Here is a 19,812-nt window from a genome sequence, read left to right as displayed (position 1 = left end):
CAGTGTTTCAGCAAGCTCTCCAGGTGAGTCTGCTGCACAGGCAGGTTTGGGAGCCGCTATTCTGAGGAATGGGATCCGGGAGTATAAAGTAACTGCATCAAAGGCTTCTCAACTAGCTGTGAGGTCAGGTAGCTACTAGAAAGCATGGCTGTGGGCCAGCGCTGGGTGCAGTGGGTTAAAACCCCAGTCTGCAGCGCCGCCATCCCATATGAGCTCCGGTTCAAGTCTCAGCTGCTCCACTTCAATCCAGCTCTCTGCTATGGCCTGGGAAAGCAGCAGAAGATGGCCCAAGTCCTTGGGCCCCTGCACCCACGTGGGAGACCCGGAAGAAGCTCCTGGCTCCTGGCTTCGGATCAGCCCAGCTCCTGCCTTTGTGATCATCTGGGGAGTGAACCAGTGGATGGAAGACTTCTCTCTCTCTATCTTTCTCTCTCTCTCTCTCTGCCTCTGCTTCTGCCTCTCTGTAACTCTGCCTTTCAAATAAATACATAAATCTTAAAAAAAAAAAAAAAAAAAAAAGAAAGAAAGAAAGCATGGCTGTGTCCTGAGCCTTCTCATTAGGAGACTCATTTTCTCCAACTGTTTGAGGTGTTTCAAGAGAAGAGTAGACAGAAGAATAATTTTGTTGACAGTTTTGCCTGTTCTCCCCTCTGGTTTAGCTATTAGCCTAGCAGTTGGAGGGATTCGGTGGGGGCAGGACACGGTGCGTGCCTGGCTCTGGATGGAGGCTGGTGAAGGACTCCAGCGAGCGTAGACAGATGTCCTGGTCTGGATGGAGTGAGGTAGGGGTGTTCAGAGGGTAGAGACCTGCCAGTGTGACGCTTGCAGAGGACTGCTGAGGAGGCTGTGTTCGGGGCAGCTGGTGTGTCTATGAAAAGGGGGAGGAGAAGAACTGCAGTGCGCAGTGATGGGCTAGTGGGCTCAGCTGGATATTTTCATAAATTAAATTGGGCTGGATTGGTTAGTGGTGCTATAGCCCCTCACTTGGCAGTGTTGTCAGATGCCTGAGGTCCGGTGGAGGAATTCCGTGATCACACTGTGACCTCTCAGGAGCTAATCCATGTTCTGGAAAGACTTAGGGAGGACCTGGTTCTTTGAGGCAGTTAACAGTGACAAGTAGTGATAGATGGAGATCTATGTAAAACTCTTCATTTTTTAAAAAAGATATATTTATTTGAAAGCATGAGAGAGAAAAAAAAAGAAGGAGAAAAATGTCCTTCATTCTCTGGTTCACTCCCCAAGTGGCTGCAGTGGCCAGGGCTGAGCCAGGTTGAAGCCAGGAGCCAGGAGCCCCACTGGGTCTCCCACGTGGATGCAGAGGCCCAAGCACTTGGGCCATCTTCTGCTGCCTACCAGGCATATTAGCAGGGAGCTGGATCGGATGTGGAGCAGCTGGGTCATGTGCTGGCACCCACATGGGATGCCGACATCGCAGACGGCAGTTTTACCTGCTAAACCACAATGCCAGCCCTGTAAATTCACAATATTTTTGTCCCTTTTGCGATTGTCCCCTTCTCTCTACTGACTAATGGCCGTGCAATTAAGTAGGATCTGTAGGAGCAGACAGTGGAAAGTCAGAGTGGTTGTCCTTGTTACGTGGATGCAGCTGGACAGCCACGGGGGACAGGAATGAGGGCGACGATGGGCAAGCCCAGCCATGAGGGGCCACAAAGGGGAGCATTGCAGAGGTATAATTCTGTGTTAGTAGAGTTTGTCACAAAGGTCTAGCTTGTCACAAAATGGCAAATCAGAACTTACAAATAAAAACTAGTGTTCTATAAACTAACTGGCCTAACACAAAGCACTTAGGTGGCGTGCAGTTCATTTGAGTGATACATAATCCTGACATAAAAGCACTGTGTGTTCTGTCATTCATTAACCAACTACTAGGTGTCTACCTGGTGCTCTGTCGGTGCTGAGGACGAGAGAGAGAACGTGTCCGTGTCCGCCTCTTGGCGAGAGAGATGGTAAAAGCAGTGGACACATGCATCCATACTTGGAGGCATGATAAACGCTGTGAAGTCCGAGCACGGGAAGGGGAGTGTCGTGGAGGCAGGAAGGGAGAGCTGTTCTAGACAGGGACATCTGGGGGCAGCGCTTGAGCCGGCTGAGAATAGTGTGAAGGTGTGAGCCGTGTGAAATGTCAGGGGAAGCACACTGGGGCAGACATGAACTGGTCTGGAGACGTGGCAAGAAGGCCCTGAGAGCCGGCGGTAGGAGCACAGGCGGTGGAGTCAGGGCCAGGCTGAGTGCTCTTTTGGCAGAAGTAAGGTGTTGAGTTGTATCCTCAGGGGAGGGAAAAGCTATGTGTTTTGTCCTGAAGGGCTTGGATGTAGACTTGCTCTTCTCTGAAGATGTGACATCGAAGCCGTCTTTCTCCCTAGTGACACTGCTTCCTAAAAATTGTGATTAAATCAAGAGAAATGCATTATTTGATGCGTATTATAGCTAATGTATATGTATATATGCACTGCACATAGAATAAAGTATTAAAAGTAGTTACACTTTTACACTTGTGTTTTGATTTATCAACAGATGTGATCGATTTGTATCTCTGTTCAACTAATTCTACTTATTCTGGCTTTCAGAATCAAGAAAATCTCTAATCTAGAGAATCTAAAAAACTTAGATGTTTTGGACCTTCATGGAAACCAGGTATGGTAAAACCCTTTTACTTAATTCCTTTTTGAAAAAAATAACCCAGGAAATTTGGTATTATAAGTTGTAAGAGTCATACTTAAATTGATTTTTTAAAAGAGTTATTTTACTGATTCATTGAAATTTCTAAGTTATTAAGTCTACTTATATACAAGTTTGTAACTCCTTGTCAGTAAATGACACATAAAACTTATATTTGAGATTCTATAGTCATGAAAAATTTATTTATTTGAAAGGCAGAGGGAGAGAGGTATATTCCATCTGCTGGCTCACTCCGTAAATGCCCACATTAGCTGGGGCTGGGCAAGGCTGAAGCCAGGAGCCCAGAAGCCAGTCTGGGCCCCCCACATGCCTGGAGAAGCACAAGTGCTTGAGCTGTCAGCGGCTGCTTCCCAAGGTGTGCAGTATCAAGAAGCTGCATCCACGGTGGGGCCTGGGCCAAACCGCGGCACTGCGCTCCGGGTGCAGGCCTGCAGAGAGGCCGTGAGCCTCCGCTCCAAGTGTGCACCCAGCAATGTTGAGGTTTGCTTTTCTGTTAACTTACTGTTAAACCACTTTCTTCTTTTATTTTTTTGAAGATTTTTATTTATTTATTTGAAAGTCAGAGTTACACAGAGAGAAGACAGGCAGAGAGAGAGAGAGAGAGAGAAAGAGGGAAAGAGGTCTTCCACCCAATGGTTCACTCCCCGAGAGAGAGAAAGAGAGAGAGAGAAAAAGAGGTCTTCCACCCGATGGTTCACTCCCCGAGAGAGAGAGAGAGAGAGAAAGAGGTCTTCCACCCGATGGTTCACTCCCCAATCGGCCGCAATGGCTGGAACTGCGCTGATCTGAAGCCAGGAGCTTCTTCCGGGTCTCCCACACAGATGCAGGGGCCTAAGAACTTGGGCCCTCTTCTACTGCTTTCCCAGGCCATAGCAGAGAGCTGGATCGGAAGTGGAGCAGCCGGAATACGAACCGGGTTCCACATGGGATTGCCAGGGCTTCAGGCCAGGGTGTTAACCCACTGTGCCACAGCGCCGGCCCCACTGACTTTCTTCTACTTAGGTATTTATCCTTTGTTCAGTTCCCTTATTTCCTCATCAGAGATAGCTTCTGTAACATATTTCATATTTGTGGGGTTTTTAGGTGGTTTTATCACATATAAATCTGTGATAAAATATTGCTTATAGTATCTTTTAATTAATTACTTTTTAAACTTAATTTTCAAATTATTTATTTATTTGAAAGGCAGAGAGAGAGAGAAAGATGAATCAATCTTCCATCCATGGATTCACTCCTCAGATGGCTGCCACGGTCAAGGCTGGGTCAGTCCAAATCCAGGAGTCAGAAATTCCATCAGGGTCTCCCACATGGGTGGCCGAGGCCCAAGTACTTTGGCCATCTTATGCTGCCTCCTATTAGCAGGGAGCTGGATAAGAAGTTTCGAACCAGGCACTTTGATATGGTGGCCTAACCCACCATGACACAATGCCCTGACCCCATGTGTATTTTAAATTAGAAAAGGTGGAGCCTGCGTTGACGTGCAGGAGATTAAGCTGCTGCCTGCAGTGCCAACATTCATAGGGGCACCGGTTCGAGTCCCGGCTGCTCTGCTGCTAATCCAGCTCCCTGTTAATGCACCTGTGAAAGCAGCAAAGGATATGTCGAGTTCTTGGGCACCCATGTTGGAACCCAGACGGAGTTCCAGGCTCCTGGCTTTGGTCTGGCCCAGCTTTGGCCACTGCAGCCATCTGGGGAGTGAACCAGCAGATGCGAGACCTTTCTCTCCATCTCTCTTTTTCTCTTTCTCTCTTTGTAACTCTGACTTTCAAATAAATCTTAAAAAAATAAAAAGAGTGTCATACTGTGTGTTCTCATGTAGTGTTTGCTGTTTGGATTCAGCATTGTGTTGCTGAGATTTATCTGTCTTAGGTAGCTACAGTTCATGCACTTGCAGTGTTGTGTGTTCCATGGTGTGACTGTTGGAAGACATTTTTCTGAGCTGAGTGTTGGTCCAGCAGTTCAGGTGGCTGCATCCCACATCAGAGTGCTGGGTTTCATACCTGGTTCCACTCTTGAGTCCAGCTTCCTGCTGTTGCAGACTCGGAGACAGAGGTGTTGGTTCAAGTAGTTGGGTCCCTGCCACCCACAGGTGAGACTTGGGTTGAGTTCCTGGCTCTTGGCTTTGGCCCTGGCCCTGTCCTGGCCATTGCAGACATTTTGGGAGTAAACCAGTGGGTGAGAGCACTCTGCTTTTGGCAGGAAGCCAGGTGTGAGCCTCAGTGTGGTCTCTGAGCATTGGAACAGGCTTTCAGTCAAAATAGTTCTATGTAAAGCTAAAGTAATAAATAAGAGCTTTGATCCAGATAGGCTGTTCACTAGGTGTTAATCTAGTCTCAGCCCTTGTGTGTGGGTACACACACACATACATAGTAGGAAGAGTGCTGGTAGCATGGGGATTGTCACCTCTGCAGGCTGGTTAGTGTCAGTCCCATGGAGGAGAAGTTATCCGGGTAGAGATGGAGGTGGAAGGGGAGGAGGAGTTAAAGAGCATTGATTATCAGGGGCCGGCGCTGTGGTGCAGTGGGTTAATGCCCTGGCCTGAAGCGCCAGCAATCCCATGTGAATGCCGGTTCACATCCCGGCTGCTCCACTTCCAATCCAGCTCTCTGCTATGGCCTGGGAAAGCACCCATGTGGGAGACCCAGAAGAAGCTCCTGGCTCCTGGCTTGGGGTTGGCCTAGCTGCAGCCATTACAGCCACCTGGGGAGTGAACCAGCAGATGGAAGACCCCCCTCCCTCTCTCTGTTTCTGCCTCTCTGTATCTCTGCCTTTCAAATAAATGAATAAATCTGCAAGGAAGGAGGGAGGGAGGGAGGAAGGAAGGGAGGAAGGGAGGGAAGGAAGGGGGGGAGGAAGGAGGGGGGGAGGATGAGAGGGAGGGAGGAGGGAAGGAGGGAGGAGGGAAGGAGGGGGGGAGGATGAGAGGGAGGGAGGAGGGAAGGAGGGAAGGGAGGGAAGGGAGGGAGGAAGGAGGGAAGGAGGGGAGGGAGGAAGGAGGGAAGGGAGGGTAGGGAGGGAGGAAGGAGGGAGGGAGGGAAGGGAGGGTAGGGAGGGAGGAAGGAGGGAGGGAGGGAAGGGAGGGAGGAAGGAGGGAGGGAGGGAAGGGAGGGAAAGAGGGAGGAAGGAGGGAGGGAGGAAGGGAGGGAGGAAGGAGGGGGAAGGGAGGGATGGAGGAAGGGAGGGAGGGAGGAAGGAGGGAGGGAGGGAGGAAGGAGGGAGGGAGGGAGGGAGTGCAGGCCTAGCTAGCAGAAGGGAGAAAGATACTCCATGCAGGTCGTACAAGTGCACCAGTGCACCTTCTCACTCGTTCTACCTCTCTTGAGCTCAGGAAAGTTTTATATGTTTCACTGTTGCTTCTTTTCAGTTTGTATTTGCTGTATCTATGTTGCTTGTTTTCCTTTTCCCTGTGTTATTTTTGTTCTTTCTTCCTCTGTTTTCCTTGAGTTTTTTGGGAGAATTTCTTTCTTTTTTTAAGATTTAGTTAAAACATATTTATTTATTTAAAAGGTAGAGTTACAGAGAGGGAGAGGGAGAGGGAGAGAGGGAGAGAGATCTTCCATCTGCTGGTTCATTCCCTAAATGGCTGCAATGGCCAGGGCTGGGGGAACTCTACCTGGATCTCCCACATGGGTACAAAGGCCCAAGCAATTGAGCCATCTTCTGCTGCTTTCCCAGGCCATTAGCAGGGAGCTGGATAGGAAGTGGAGCAGCTGGGATTCCAGCCAGCCTCCATATGGGATACGGGAGCCACAGGCTGTGGCTTTAGCTAGTATGCCCCAGAGCCAGCCCCAGCAGAATTTCTTAAGCTCATGTTGACATGACTGATTTCTGTTTCTGTTTTGCTTCATTTAAAATTCTACAAGTATCACTTATTTAGTTTTCAAGTGTTTCATTCCATATCTTAGAGTTAACTGCAAATACTCATAACCTTGTTTGTTTTCAATTTTTATAAAACTTATTTCACTGTGTATTAATTAGATAAGGAATATTAGAACAAATTCTAAACATGTTCAGAGGTTACCTTTATATGTTACTGAATTTACAATGAACACATGTTTTTCTTCTCAATCCTAGATGGAATCTGGGTTAGAATCTAGGGCATGTCTTTTGAATATAAGAGAGGGTCCAAAACAGCCTGGAAACCAGATCATAAATCTAAAGAAGGCTCTTTTAGCTGGCTTCTGTTTGAAGTGCTCGACTGAAACTCGATAATAGCGTGGTGGCAGGACAGATGAGCAAATTCAGTTCAGGACTGTGGGATTCATGTGCTTAATGTTTAGAAGGGAAGCGTTGAGTGCGAGACACATTGGGGCGATGCTTCCTAAGGACCCCTCCTCGTGCGCCTTGCAGGAACTCAGCCCACTGTGCTGTGCTGTGCTTGCCCCGTTGGTATAGTTTAGATCATGCTGCCCCGCACCTCGACGTGGTGCTGCAGTTTAATTTCCACCCAGAGCACGCTGCTGCAGCACATGCATATTCCTGTCCAACAGGAGAGTGCCCCCCATGTTGTACCTTGACTAAGCACTCCCGCCAACAAAGTGGTGTCCATTCTTGCTCCCACAGGGACCCTAGTTCCTTGACTTTGTGTTCATTCCTGACTGCTCCCGGGATCACCAAGCCAGCACTTGGTGTCATTTCTCTTCTTGCAGACTTGCTGTGTCAGAGCGGGTGAGCCATGCCTTGTGCCCACGGTGAGTTTCTGGTGGCAGGCAGAGTGCCGCCACAAGATCTGCGGCACTGGGCACTCAGGGTTGCCCCCATTGATGGGCTCATTGGTTATCTGATGAAAGTTACTTTGAATATTCATTGTGGTCAAGTTGTAAAATGTGACCTTTAGTTAACTTTTACAAGTTAAATGACTTCATATTATCCACAACACAGGAGGTTGGAAATAGATTGTAAATGTCCTAATAATCCCTACTCCACTTTTTTCTTACAGATTACCAAAATTGAAAATGTCAGTCATTTGTGTGATTTGAGAGTTTTAAATCTTGCCAGGAACCTTCTAAGTCATGTCGATAATCTTAACGGGCTGGATTCACTGACGGAACTTAACCTGAGACACAATCAAATCAGTTTTGTGGTGAGTGTTACGGTGGAATCCCTCTGCTCTCTGAGTTTCTTTCAGCACAAGGATGCAGGTGTTAAGCATTGCTGTCCACAAAGTAAAAATCTGCTGTTACTATATTTGTTCCTGAGTTTTGGAATTGTAGGTATCAGCATTCAACTTTGTAATGCTGATTTGGGAATTTGCAAGGTGTTTTCCATTTTAAAGGATCAGTACAAAATTAGAAACAGAATAGCAGTGTCCTCCTTAAAGGATGGGGCAGCTGTGAAGGACTCCTGAATCCTTTCTCTCTGTCCTTGGTGTGTAGTAAGGTACTGATTTGAGGAATTGTGGCCCTGGGAGGGAGGTGGGGGCGGGCGTGCAGACCCTAAATCCCACGTCCTTGGCAGACAGCAGAGGCCTAGTTCCAGCCCAGCTTTGTCCCTCGTTGGCTGTGTGGCCTTGGGTAGATAACTTTAGCTTGCTGGGCCTCAGCGGCGTGTTTTCCTAAACTGAGGGCGTTAGGCAGTTTGTCACTAGGGCTTCCTGGCTTGCTGCCCGGAGAACATAAAGATGGTAGAGAACTGGGCCTTGAGCAAGTGTGGGTTACAGGAGACTCGTGAGCCCTGAGACAAACAATTTGTGGTTTTGCTGAAGATCAGCTTGCTGCTGAGCCAGTGCTGAGTGTGTGTGAGGAAGGCCATAGCTTCTGATGATTCGTAAAACATTATTTGTTTCTCCACAAGTTTTCTTTTGTTTAAACACTATAGCAAAAGTGCTTTAGGTTTTTTTTTGCTGTCACTTAAGCACTTTTTTTTTTTTTTTTTTGACAGGCAGAGTTAGACAGTGAGAGAGACACAGAGAGAAAGGCCTTCCTTCCGTTGGTTCACTCCCCTAATGGCCGCTATGGCCAGTGCTGCGCCAATCTGAAGCCAGGAGCCGGAGCCGGGTACTTCCTCCCAGTCTCCGATGCGGGTGCAGGGCCCAAGCACTTGGGCCATCCTCCTCTGCCCTCCCGGGCCACAGCAGAGAGCTGGACTGGAAGAGGAGCAACCGAGACTAGTACCCGGCACCCCAACTGGGACTAGAACCCAGGGTGCCGGCGCTGCAGGCAGAGGATTAGCCAAGTGAGCCATGGCACTGGCCCCACTTAAGCACTTTTAAAAGCACCATCTGTTATATCTTAATGTTAGCCGTCGCAAAGCACACCGGACACCGGAGTAAGGGGAAAGGTTTATTGGGGAACACCCTACAGACCAGAGTGAAGGGGCGGCGAAGGAAAAAGAGAGAAGGAGACTGTGAGAGAGAAACAGAGAGGAGAGGAGCTAGCAAGGAAAGAGAGAGCAGAGAAGAGGAGAGCAGAGCCAAGAGACCAGAGGAGGAGGCTAGAGAGAGGAACCGAGAGAGAGCAGGAGAGAAGGGCCAAGAGCCAAGAGAGGGCAGGAGAGAAGGACCGAGAGAGAGCAACTGAAAGAGCAGGAGAGAAGGGCCAAGAGAGCCCTGTTCAGGAACAGGCCCTTTTAAAACTTTGCCTGAGGGCGGGCAGGGAAGCAGGAGCAGTGAATCCTATTAGGATGGGGGTGGAGCCTGGCTCAGGTAGCTGGGCCATGTGGCCACCTGGCTACAACTGCGCCAGTTTCCTAACATTCCCCCCTTTTGTTTTTTATAAAGCAAGGTTTGTATGGGATTACATTAGTCCCCAAAGTCCAAGAGGGGTAGAGGGACGATGATCTGTCTTTAGAGCTACTTCCCACTGACATGGGGCGATGATGCACTCTTCGCTGGCATGGGGCGATGTCTCAGGCTGCTGTCTCCTGGGTGGGGAGCCGAGTATATCCCTGTAGCAGCATTTGGTTGACTGCCTGGTTGCTGAAGGCCTTCGTTTGTTCCATTATCACCTGCTGTAAACACTTAGACACTGTAGTATAGAAGACAGGGTGAGAATAGTAACCAATGATCCTAAGAGTAGCATTAACCAGGTAATAAGAGGATTTTATGGAGAGGAAATGGAGGGGGTCTCTGGACCCTGGTGGGGACAGTTTGATGGATGTACCTTAAAGCTGATTCCAGCCAAGACTGGGAGAAAGGCCACTAACTTTTGCAGGTAGTGGGGTTTGTCTGTAGAGAAATTCTGAACAATCATACAACATTAACTGGGGAAGAGGACCATCAGTACACACAGGTTGGGAGTAGAGCCATTGGTGGTAGAGTAGAGGCTATGGTTACAAAGGAATGAGGCCCAAGTGGGCTAGACAGGGTTTAGAACAAAGGACAGAATCATTAGAGGAGCTAAGAAAGGTGCTGTCTAAGCTACAAATAAGTTTTCTGATTGAGAGGCAAATAGAACCTGACAGAAGGGGCTTGATAATAGTCTGGTGGGCTTTAGGCCTTGTAAATTATGAGGCCCAGACTCATCTATCTCTTCATATAGCCTACATCCTAAGGGAGGTGAGAACCTCCTTGGGGAAGGCACCCTGTTGACTTCCATTACCTAGCTGGCCTGGGAGGAGAGCTGGCCAGGTAAAGGCAAGTGGCAACTCCAACAGGAAATATACAGCTCTGCCTGCAATGTTACTGACCCTACTTGGCCATTTCCTCAGTTGCAGTGGTCACTCTGAAAGCTGGGCTGAGTGAAGGGCTTTTCAGCTTAGAGCCAATAAGATCTGCGGCTCTGACTCCAGGGCAGGTCCATTTCCAGTGATCCAACTCTTGGCAGAGCTCCCAGGGCTCTTCACAAGCTGACTTCTGCTGAAGCCCAGGTTTACCACATTGAAAGCTACTGCAGTGGACTGGCCTGTTGGGTCTCCTTGAGGGCAGATCACTGTACAGAGCAGCCATTAACAGGCCTGCCACCCATTGCTTCTGATGCCTAGCTTTCTTTTCCTCCTGGGTTTTGTTAAAGCAGACCAGAGGATGCAAGTCAAGGGGGTGCTCAAGTCCCATCTCTAATCTTCAGTGGCCTAAACCAGAAGTCTGTAGTCACAGGCATGTTCTGTAGTAGTTTATGTTGAGGCAGACAGTCCCATGAGGAAAACTATATTCTCACTTTAAAACTTTCTTTCCCTTTGTTCTGAAAGGGAGGTCTTTCCTGTTTACCTCGCTGATGGCGAAGTAAATCTAGCTATGAAATTATAATTTAAGCTCTTATTTTGGCTATGCTATTACAGAAAAATGTTAGCCATCTCTTTTATAGGATGTAAAATCAAATTTTGCATCTTGGAGATTCCTTCATAACAGAAATAGTTTCCCACCTCAAAGAGAACAGAGAAATGAGAGAACAAGTTGGGCTTAGACTAGAGAAATGGGGGAGCAAGTCCCAGATCACTTACTGACAACAGCAATATCACATGAAAACTTAGAAAGCAGTTTTAACCATTAGATAACAACTTAAGAAAACATTACCAGAGGTCCAATGCCTTCCATAAATATTAATACATATATTTGGAAACATCTCTTAAATATCTAACATGATGTAGCTTGTTTAACCAGCAAATTTCAGCACAAGCATATAAAATGTTTCTAGCTTTTCTACCAACACATTTAAAACATGATACAGAGATTGAGGTCACACGAATTAAAATATATCTGAATTATTTTAGCTGTTTAAATTGATGGACAGTCTTTTATCTATAAGCCAATTAACATAATATAATAGACCAATATAGCAGTTTTAATAGCTTTTTTTTAAATCTAACTTCTGTTTGTAAATTACCAATTGATTTGAATTGCTTTTTGTTTAGTAACCTCAGCTAACCATACTTTCTCACAGTTGCTACCTTTAATATATTATTGGCTTCATCTGTTTACAATACCTGTGGCTGGAAAAATTCCATCAGAACCTATAGGAGGACAGCTAAACACAGAACCAACAATGCTTTAGTTTTATGAGCAACAAATCTGATATATAAAATTGTGGATGACAAAGCTTTAAGTTTTCACATTTAAAATTATAAACTTATTAACCAACAAGAGGCACTTGCTTACTTCACAGCACTTTTGAAAGCATCTGTAGGATTTTACAAAGCATTTAACCCTTTAGGCCTCTGGGGCTTTCTCACTAAGGTAACTATCGTGTCTAGTAACACAAGATCATTAGACTTTTTAATTCTGACATTTGTATTAGTGCCATTTTATATTATAGAAACTTAAAATTTAGTACCACTTCACATCTTGACAGTACTTCTAATATAGTCCAAATAGCTTGATTAGTTGGTGTCTCTACAAGATGAGAGACATAGGTCCTTCGATTTTTTCAGTTGGGCCCGAACTGGAAAAACCGAAGTCCGGAATTAATGGAAATTTCAGAGTCCAAATTTTTTGAAACTTCGATTTTTTGAATGCCTGTCAAGAATGTCAAGAAGGCTCAAAATCCAAAATATCTGGTTGAAATAAGATTCCTCAAAATCATGACATAATATAGACCAAATTTGATCATTGTTACAAGGTAATTATTTAAATGTTTGAAAATAAGCACATATTTAAATAACCCATTGCTCTTAATAAAAATTTAACTGTTTTTAAACAATTAGAATTTAACAGACATCAAGAGAATAGATTACTTTAACACATTGCTTTAACAGAGAATCATATTTTAATTTTATGTCAAAGAGAAACAGATTAGTATACTTGTGATGTTTTTCATCTGCCAATGTCCTTGATTTACATTTTGAAATAACCCATAACAAATTTCAGAGTAAGGTAACACATCAAATTTCAGCCTGAGTTACTTTAAACAGTGTTGAACTATTTTCAGTTTATAAACTAACCCAAATAGTTTTTTATAGAATAGCATGTGGAGTATACAAAAGTTTTACCCAATTTAAATTAGCAGTTACACCTAAATGACTTAGGATGCTGATATATTTTTATCTGAATTTAATTGAATTTAAAATTGCATTCATCTAAAATAAGTACTAATTACCCATTGCTGTTTCATTGAGTATTGATTACCTGGAAACCTGTTAAAATAAATTACAAAATAAGTTTAACAAGTTACAAAGCAGTATTTTTAAAGGTAGATCTAGTTACAGTGGGCCAGGTCCATACAGGAAACCTGCTTTTCCTGTTTGCCTTGCTCAAGATAAAACAAGAGCCATCAAAAGGGTGGGATACCTAATTTGTTTCTCAATAAGCAGGGAGCGCAAAAGGATGGGACTACCATTCCCTTGCTATTCTTAGGGTAAGACTGGGACATGAGAGGGACAAAAGACCAGTTGGAAACCTTGGAGACAGCCATTCCCAAACCGATAAGACAGAGATCGAGAATGGCTTTGAGGAATAGTTGAGCAAGGGGCTTCGGATAGGACAGAAGAGGTTGACACGGCCCCCTGGAATTCGGCAGGAGCGGGGAGGTGAGGACACAGCCAGGGCCGGAGCCAGTGGTGGATTCTGCTGCGTGGGAGATAATGGCACCAGAACTTCAGCCGCCGAGGCCTCAGGAGGCGGCTGAGCCGGGGCCTGTAGGTTGGAGCGATGGAGGGGGGGTTCATCTGTAGGATCAAAGGAGGTTGTGGTAGTGGCGGGAACAGAACCAGGGGCAGAAGAAAGGATTTTTTGCTCAGGCCTCTGCTCCCTAGTGCGAATCTTGGAGACCAGAAGGACTTGAGCGGGAGACCAGAAGTACACAGGGGAGGTTTAGTTCAAAGATAGGAAAAGGCTTGAACCTATGGAATCCCCTTCCATTTTCCCGAATGCTCACAGAAGTGATAAAGATGTTATCAGGGTCAAACTACTCTGACTTCCCATCCCTCAGGGCCAAATGCGCCGACGGGAGGGGCCGCTTTTGAGGGCTGGGGCCAATTTGAGAGGGACCATATTACTTAAAAGGCAACCAAGAGGAGAATCAGATGGAACGCGGGAGGAGGAATTTCCCATGGCGACTCAGTAGGTCAGATCGGTGGACAGCAAGCGTCCTTGAAGTCCTGGCCATCTAACTAGGAGAGGAATGGGAGCAGAAGGCGGGGTCGTCACCCAAGTGCCCGCTGGAGCCCAGGGCCTATCCTGTAAAGAGGCGAACAGAGATCGAACAGAGATGGAGTCGTCACTCACACCACTGTTGCCTGGACACAGTGTCCGTAGAGGCTAAAGGCCTTAAGTAGAAGTAGGAGTGGTGGCTAGAGTCCAGTGCTACGACCTTTACGAGAGTAGTCGGGCGAGTATCCGACAGTAGACCACCACTCAAGTAGCAGTCGCTGTGAGGGCTTCCCGTTCCGCGTCTTACCTCAAAATTTGGAAGGCCGATGTGTGGATGGAGATTGCAGAGCGTTCAGTGGCTTGGAAAGAGTTCCAGAGGTGTGCTTTGTGACCGGCAGAAATCCAGGACTCCAGAGCACTGGGGGACACTGGATTACCAATATGAGGCTATCCAAGTCACGGCACCAATGTTATATCTTAATGTTAGCCGTAGCAAAGCACACCAGACACCGGAGTAAGGGAAAGGGTTTATTGGGGAACACCCTACAGACCAGAGTGAAGGGGCGGCGAAGGAAAAAGAGAGAAGGAGACTGTGAGAGAGAGACAGAGAGGAGAGGAGCTAGCAAGGAGAGAAGAGAGAGCAGAGAAGAGGAGAGAGGAGAGCAGAGCCAAGAGACCAGAGGAGGAGGCTAGAGAGAAGAACTGAAAGAGAGCAGGAGAGAAGGGCCAAGAGAGCACGTGTTCAGGAACAGGCCCTTTTAAAACTTTGCCTGAGGGCGGGCAGGGAAGCAGGAGCAGCAAATCCCATTAGGATGGGGGTGGAGCCTGGCTCAGGTAGCTGGGCCATGTGGCCACCTGGCTACAACTGCGCTAGTTTCCTAACACCATCTAACTCTTACTCTTTCAAGATACCGCGTCCCTTGGTAAAGATTAAGTATACTGTACATGGTACACTGGGCAGTGTACAGTAAAGGGACAGAAGATGCCTCCTGGGGGCTGACGCTGTGGCATAGCAAGTTACCTGCCACTTGCAATGTTGGCATCCCATATGGGAGCCAGTTCAAGTCCCGGCTGCTCTACTTCCAAACCAGCTCCCTGCTGATGGCCTGGGAAAAGCAGTGGCAGATGTTCCAAGTGCTCTGGCCCTGCCACCCATGTGGGAGACCCAAATGAAGCTCCTGGACTCTGGCTTCAGCCTAGTCCAGCCCTGGCCATTGTGACCGTCTGGGAAGTGAACCCACAGGTGGAAGACCTCTCTCTCTCTATCGCTCTCTCTCTGTCTCTCTCCTAGTAACTCTGACTTTCAAATAAATTTTTTTTTTTTCCTGACAGGCAGAGTGGACAGTGAGAGAGAGAGACAGAGAGAAAGGTCTTCCTTTTGCCGTTGGTTCACCCTCCAATGGCCGCTGCGGCCGGCGTGCTGTGGCCGGCGCACCGCGCTGATCTGATGTCAGGAGCCAGGAGCCAGGTGCTTTTCCTGGTCTCCCATGGGGTGCAGGGCCCAAGCACTTGGGCCATCCTCCACTGCACTCCCTGGCCACAGCAGAGAGCTGGCCTGGAAGAGGAGCAACCAGGACAGAATCCGGCGCCCCAACCGGGACTAGAACCTGGTGTGCCGGCGCCGCTAGGCGGAGGATTAGCCTAGTGAGCCGCGGCGCCGGCTTCAAATAAATTATTTTTTTAAAAGGGTTTCTTCTCTGCAGCCCTCCTTGTACCCATTGATTTCCTTTTGAAAATTTTCCAGAAAAGCTGAACCAGGGAATGCTTGTGTAGGGTAATTTCAGAACCTTCTTCAAGGCGTAGGTTTACTCCTGAACTTCCAGATTCTGTCTAGCCTTACACAGATTGGGTTTAAATATGAGAATTGGACTATTTTAAATTATTTTTAATGATATCCAGGCTGGGTTAATCTTGTGTTTTGAGTTTGCTCAGTCAGGATTTATCCTGTCGTCAGGACAGAGTTTGGTACGATCCAAGAAAGCTTTGACACAGTGGGGAAGCAGAAATCTCTGGGCTCCAGCATATTGCTGCCCATATTTTGACTTCATTTGGAAAATGCATAACACATATTCAGGATGCTGCTTCCTGAATTTCCCTTGAATATTACACCTAATCATTGCTGTCATGGCGTGGGCAGCAGTAACCACAGGATGAGAAAGGAAGCTGTGGGGGCTGGTGCTGTGGCCTAGTGGGTTAAGCCACTGCCTGCCATGATGTCATCCCATTGGGCGCTAGTTCGAGACCCGGCTGCTACACTTCCCATCCAGCTCTCAGCTGTGGCCTGGAAAGGCAGTGGAGGATGGCCCAAGTCCTTTGGCCTCTGCACCTGCATGGGAGACCTGGAGGAGGCTTGTGGCTCCTGGCTTCAGATTGGTGCAGCTCCGGCCATTGTGGCTAACTGGGGAGTGAACCAGTGGATGGAAGACCTCGCTCTCGCTCTCTCTCTCTTCTACCTCTCTCTCTGTATAACTCTGACTTTTAAATAAATAAATAAATCTTTAAAAAAAGAAAAAAAGAAAAAGCTTTGTTAGTTTCTAAAGGCTTCATGAGAAGTGCACATCAATTATAGGTAATTGTGAATATGCATATAAAGATAATGAAGAGACTTCATCCAACTCTTGTTTGTTTTTCCAAAGCATCCTTTTCTTAAGACCTAAGAGACATTTAGATCTGAGGGTACATTTTTTACATTATCTTTTCTCCGAGGTAATTTATTATACTACTTTAAAATTTTTTTTTTTTTTTTTTTTTGAATTTAAGAAGCAAAGAGATAGAGATGGAGGAAGACAGACCAAGAGAACTCCCATCCACTGGTTCACTCACCAAATGCCTGCAACTGCTGAGCCTGGGCCAGGCTAGAGCTGGGAGAGGGGACTCAGTCCAGGCCTCCACATGGTGGCAGGAGCCCAGCTGCGTGGGCTGCTATCTGCTGCCTCTCAGGGTCTGCACAGCAGACAGCTGGGATTGGGAGTGGACTTCGCTCCGAGGCCTGGACCACTGTACCGAGTGCAGTCTGGATTTTGATTTTCCTCGGTGGCTGGTAATCTGTCTCTCCCGCTCTTTCTGATCCCCATATATTGGCAGACTTCCCTTTACGATGAGTGGGAGGGAAAAGGCAGGCTCACTCTGGAGTTACCAAAATAAGGGAGACGTTAGTTTTGAGAGTAGAAGGACTTCATTTGTGTGTGTGTGTGTGTGTGTGCATGCCTGCACCAGGGGGAACTACTGTCCGTTTTCCCCATCTGATTCTACCATAGCAGTTTTTAATGCGCTCCCACCTCTGTGTCCTGCCATGACAAGTACTGTATTGTTTAGAGTCCAGTTGTGGAAGCTTTAGCAGAGGGTTCCTTCTGCCGGCTGCCGTGTGGATTGTTACGTGTGCGGCAGACATGAGGTGGCGTGGGTTTGCTGGGGTGCAGGAGCAGCTGTCGAGCAGACCCTTCGTCGTGACGGGTAGCCCCCGTCAGGGTCTGCGGTGAGTGAGGGGCTGTCTGCCAGGGAGAGCCGCCATCCTGGCTGTGCCGCTGAGCAGGGTCTCCTGCTGCCTGGCCTGAGGTCCTCTCCGCCCAGGCTACCTTTAGGAAGATCTCATCAGCTTCCCAGCTTCCAGAGACGCATCCAGATATTGGCCTGTGAATGGAATCCTCTTGTCCTCAGGGTTTCCGTGAATTTGCTCACCTTAGTGCACTTTCATTGCTTCGTGCATTGAATCTCGGGATGAAAACAAATGCACTCCTGCTTCCCCGTCCTGAGCAGAAGCCTGTGGCGTCTGTGATGCAGAATTACTGTTTGCTTATTCACAAGTCCTTTTCTTAGAAATTGCAAATCAAGTATCTTTTCAGTGTGCATGATATCTTTCCTTTTTAAAATATGAAACATGAGAGAATAGGAAGTAATATTACCGATACTTATATATTTATCAACCAACTTAATAAATAAAGATCTTTCAGATATACACAAGACCGCTTGTGTAACTCTTCCCCGAGCTCATCCACTCTGTCCTTTGCAGAGGTGACCTGGTTCTGAAGTTGCAGGGGTTTAGTCCCATACTCGTCTGCTTCCATTTTTCCTCTATATGTGCATTCCCAAACAGTCTGTAGCAGTTGTTTGCATGCTTATAAATGTTCTTTAAATGGTATCCTACTGCATATATCTTCTTTTTTATAAAAATTTATTTATTTATTTGAAAGGCAGAGTATTAGGGAGAGAGAGACAGAGGGAGAAGGAGAGAACAGACAGACACAGCTCTTCCATCTGCTGGCTCATTCTCCAATGGCCACAGTGTCTGGGGCTGGGACAGGCTGACTCCAGGAGCTTGGAACTCCATCTGAATTTCCCATGTAGATGGCAGGGCCCCAAGTACTTGGGCCGTCATCTGCTTTCTCAGGCTCATTGGCAGAGTGCTGGATCAGAAGTGGAGCAGCTGGGACTCAAACCAGCACTCTGATATAGGATGCTAGAGTTGAAAGTGGCAGCTTAGCCCACTGTGCCACAATGCCAGCCCCTGCATGTGTCTTCTGTCAGCTGGTTTTATTCTGTCAGTTATTTTTATTATCATTATGTCTTGAGATTTATCCTTGTAGACACTTGTAGCTCTCACTTATCAATTTTCATTATAATGTATTCCACATTGTGATTGTAATTATTCATTCTTTTATACATTAATAATCATTTTTTGTTATTATAAGTAGCATCAATAAGATTTTCATACTTTTTAATCCATATGTGTAACAGTTTCTCTAAGGATGGTGACTTCATACCCTTTGGTCATAGTCTATAGTAATAAGTAAAGTTTACATTGAAATCAAATTGTTATATACTTATATGGGTACAGTATAAATAATGAAAATAAGCAATTTAAGAAACTATACCTACTTACTGTATTACTGTATGTTCTACTCTATGTAACACTGGTTAAAAAAATCAGTCTCAACCCACCAAACTGATTTTGTGATCAGTGAGAAATTGGTTGCACCTGCACTTGAGTGACAGTGTTGTGGTGGACACGTGGGAGGAGCACCGCTCAGGGCAGGGTCATGCCTGTCAGTCGCACATCTGACAACGGCAGGTTTCCCCAAACTGCATGTCCATCAGTGTTGCCTGAGGGCTCCTGTAAATCACATCTTTGTTGACACTGTCATTAGACCTTTTATTTCTGCCTTTTTTTTTTAAATTATTTATTTGAAAGAGTTAGAGAGAAAGAGAGAGGGAGACAGATAAGAGATCTTCCATTCCTGGTTTACTCCCCAGATGGTTGCAATGGCCAGCGCTGGATCAGGCCAAAGCCAGGAGCCAGGAACGTCTTCTGGTCTCCCATAAGGGTAATAGGGGTCCATCTCTGTGCTGCTTTCCCAGGCTCATTAGCAGGGAGGTGGATCAGAAGTGGAGCAGCCAGGACACGAACCAGCACCATATGGATGCTGGTGTCACAGGCAGCGGCTTTACCTGCTACACCACAATACCCGCCCCTTCTGCCTATCTTTTAACAGTGGAGTTATGTTGCATAGAAATTTTAGTTTTAATTTTCCAGTGAGATTGAATGCCTTTTATCTTTTTTGATCTTGAAATTGCCTCTCTTTTATTTATTTATTTATTTGACAGGTAGAGTTATAGACAGTGAGAGAGAGACAGAGAGAAAAGGTCTTCCTTCCATTGGTTCACTCCCCAAATGGCCGCCATGGCCGGCGCTGCGCTGATCCAAAGCCAGGAGCCAGGTGCTTCTTCCTGATCTCCCATGCAGGTGCAGGACCCAAGCACTTGGGCCATCCTCTGCTGCCTTCCTGGGCCACAGCAGAGAGCTGGACTGGAAGAGGAGCAGCTGGGACAGAACCCGGTGCCTATATGGGATGCCAGCGCCGCAGGCTGAGGATTAACCAAGTGAGCCACGGCGCTAGCCCGAAATTGCCTCTCTTATTAATAGACTTACCCTTTGCCCATTTTAATAACTGTTTTCCCCCTAGTTTTTAATATTTTGTTTCTGCTTTGGAGGAAAACTAATAGAAATGATCAATTCTCTTTACTGTTCCTGCATTTTGTTTGAAAAAATCCGTTCTTACAGGCTGAAGATAGATATTTTTTCTATATTGTCTAACAAAATGTTTTAAAAGATGTACTTATTTATTTATTTGAAAGGCAGAGTGACAGAAGGAAAG

At 46.6% G+C, this 19,812-nt stretch overlaps 1 protein-coding gene across 8 annotated transcripts in view; it reads left to right on the top strand.

Moving 5' to 3' along the window:
- LRRC49 (leucine rich repeat containing 49) overlaps window positions 1-19,812 on the top strand; it is a 177,831-nt gene that overhangs the window by 18,968 nt on the left and 139,051 nt on the right. For all 8 annotated transcript variants that reach the window (XR_016217666.1, XM_051835678.3, XM_017338044.4 and 5 more), the window contains 2 exons: window positions 2,589-2,655; window positions 7,640-7,783. Coding sequence is in view for 6 of the 8 variants with exons in the window: in XM_017338044.4 (XP_017193533.2) it covers window positions 2,589-2,655; window positions 7,640-7,783 (211 nt within the window). In the remaining 2 variants the exon portion in view is untranslated. The remainder of the gene's footprint in view (window positions 1-2,588; window positions 2,656-7,639; window positions 7,784-19,812) is intronic.

This window comes from Oryctolagus cuniculus, chromosome 12 (genome assembly GCF_051225735.1).
Source record: "Oryctolagus cuniculus isolate XC-2025 breed Fujian yellow rabbit chromosome 12, ASM5122573v1, whole genome shotgun sequence".
NCBI classification, from domain to species: Eukaryota; Metazoa; Chordata; class Mammalia; order Lagomorpha; family Leporidae; genus Oryctolagus; species Oryctolagus cuniculus.
This window is presented reverse-complemented; position numbering and strand designations above follow the sequence as displayed.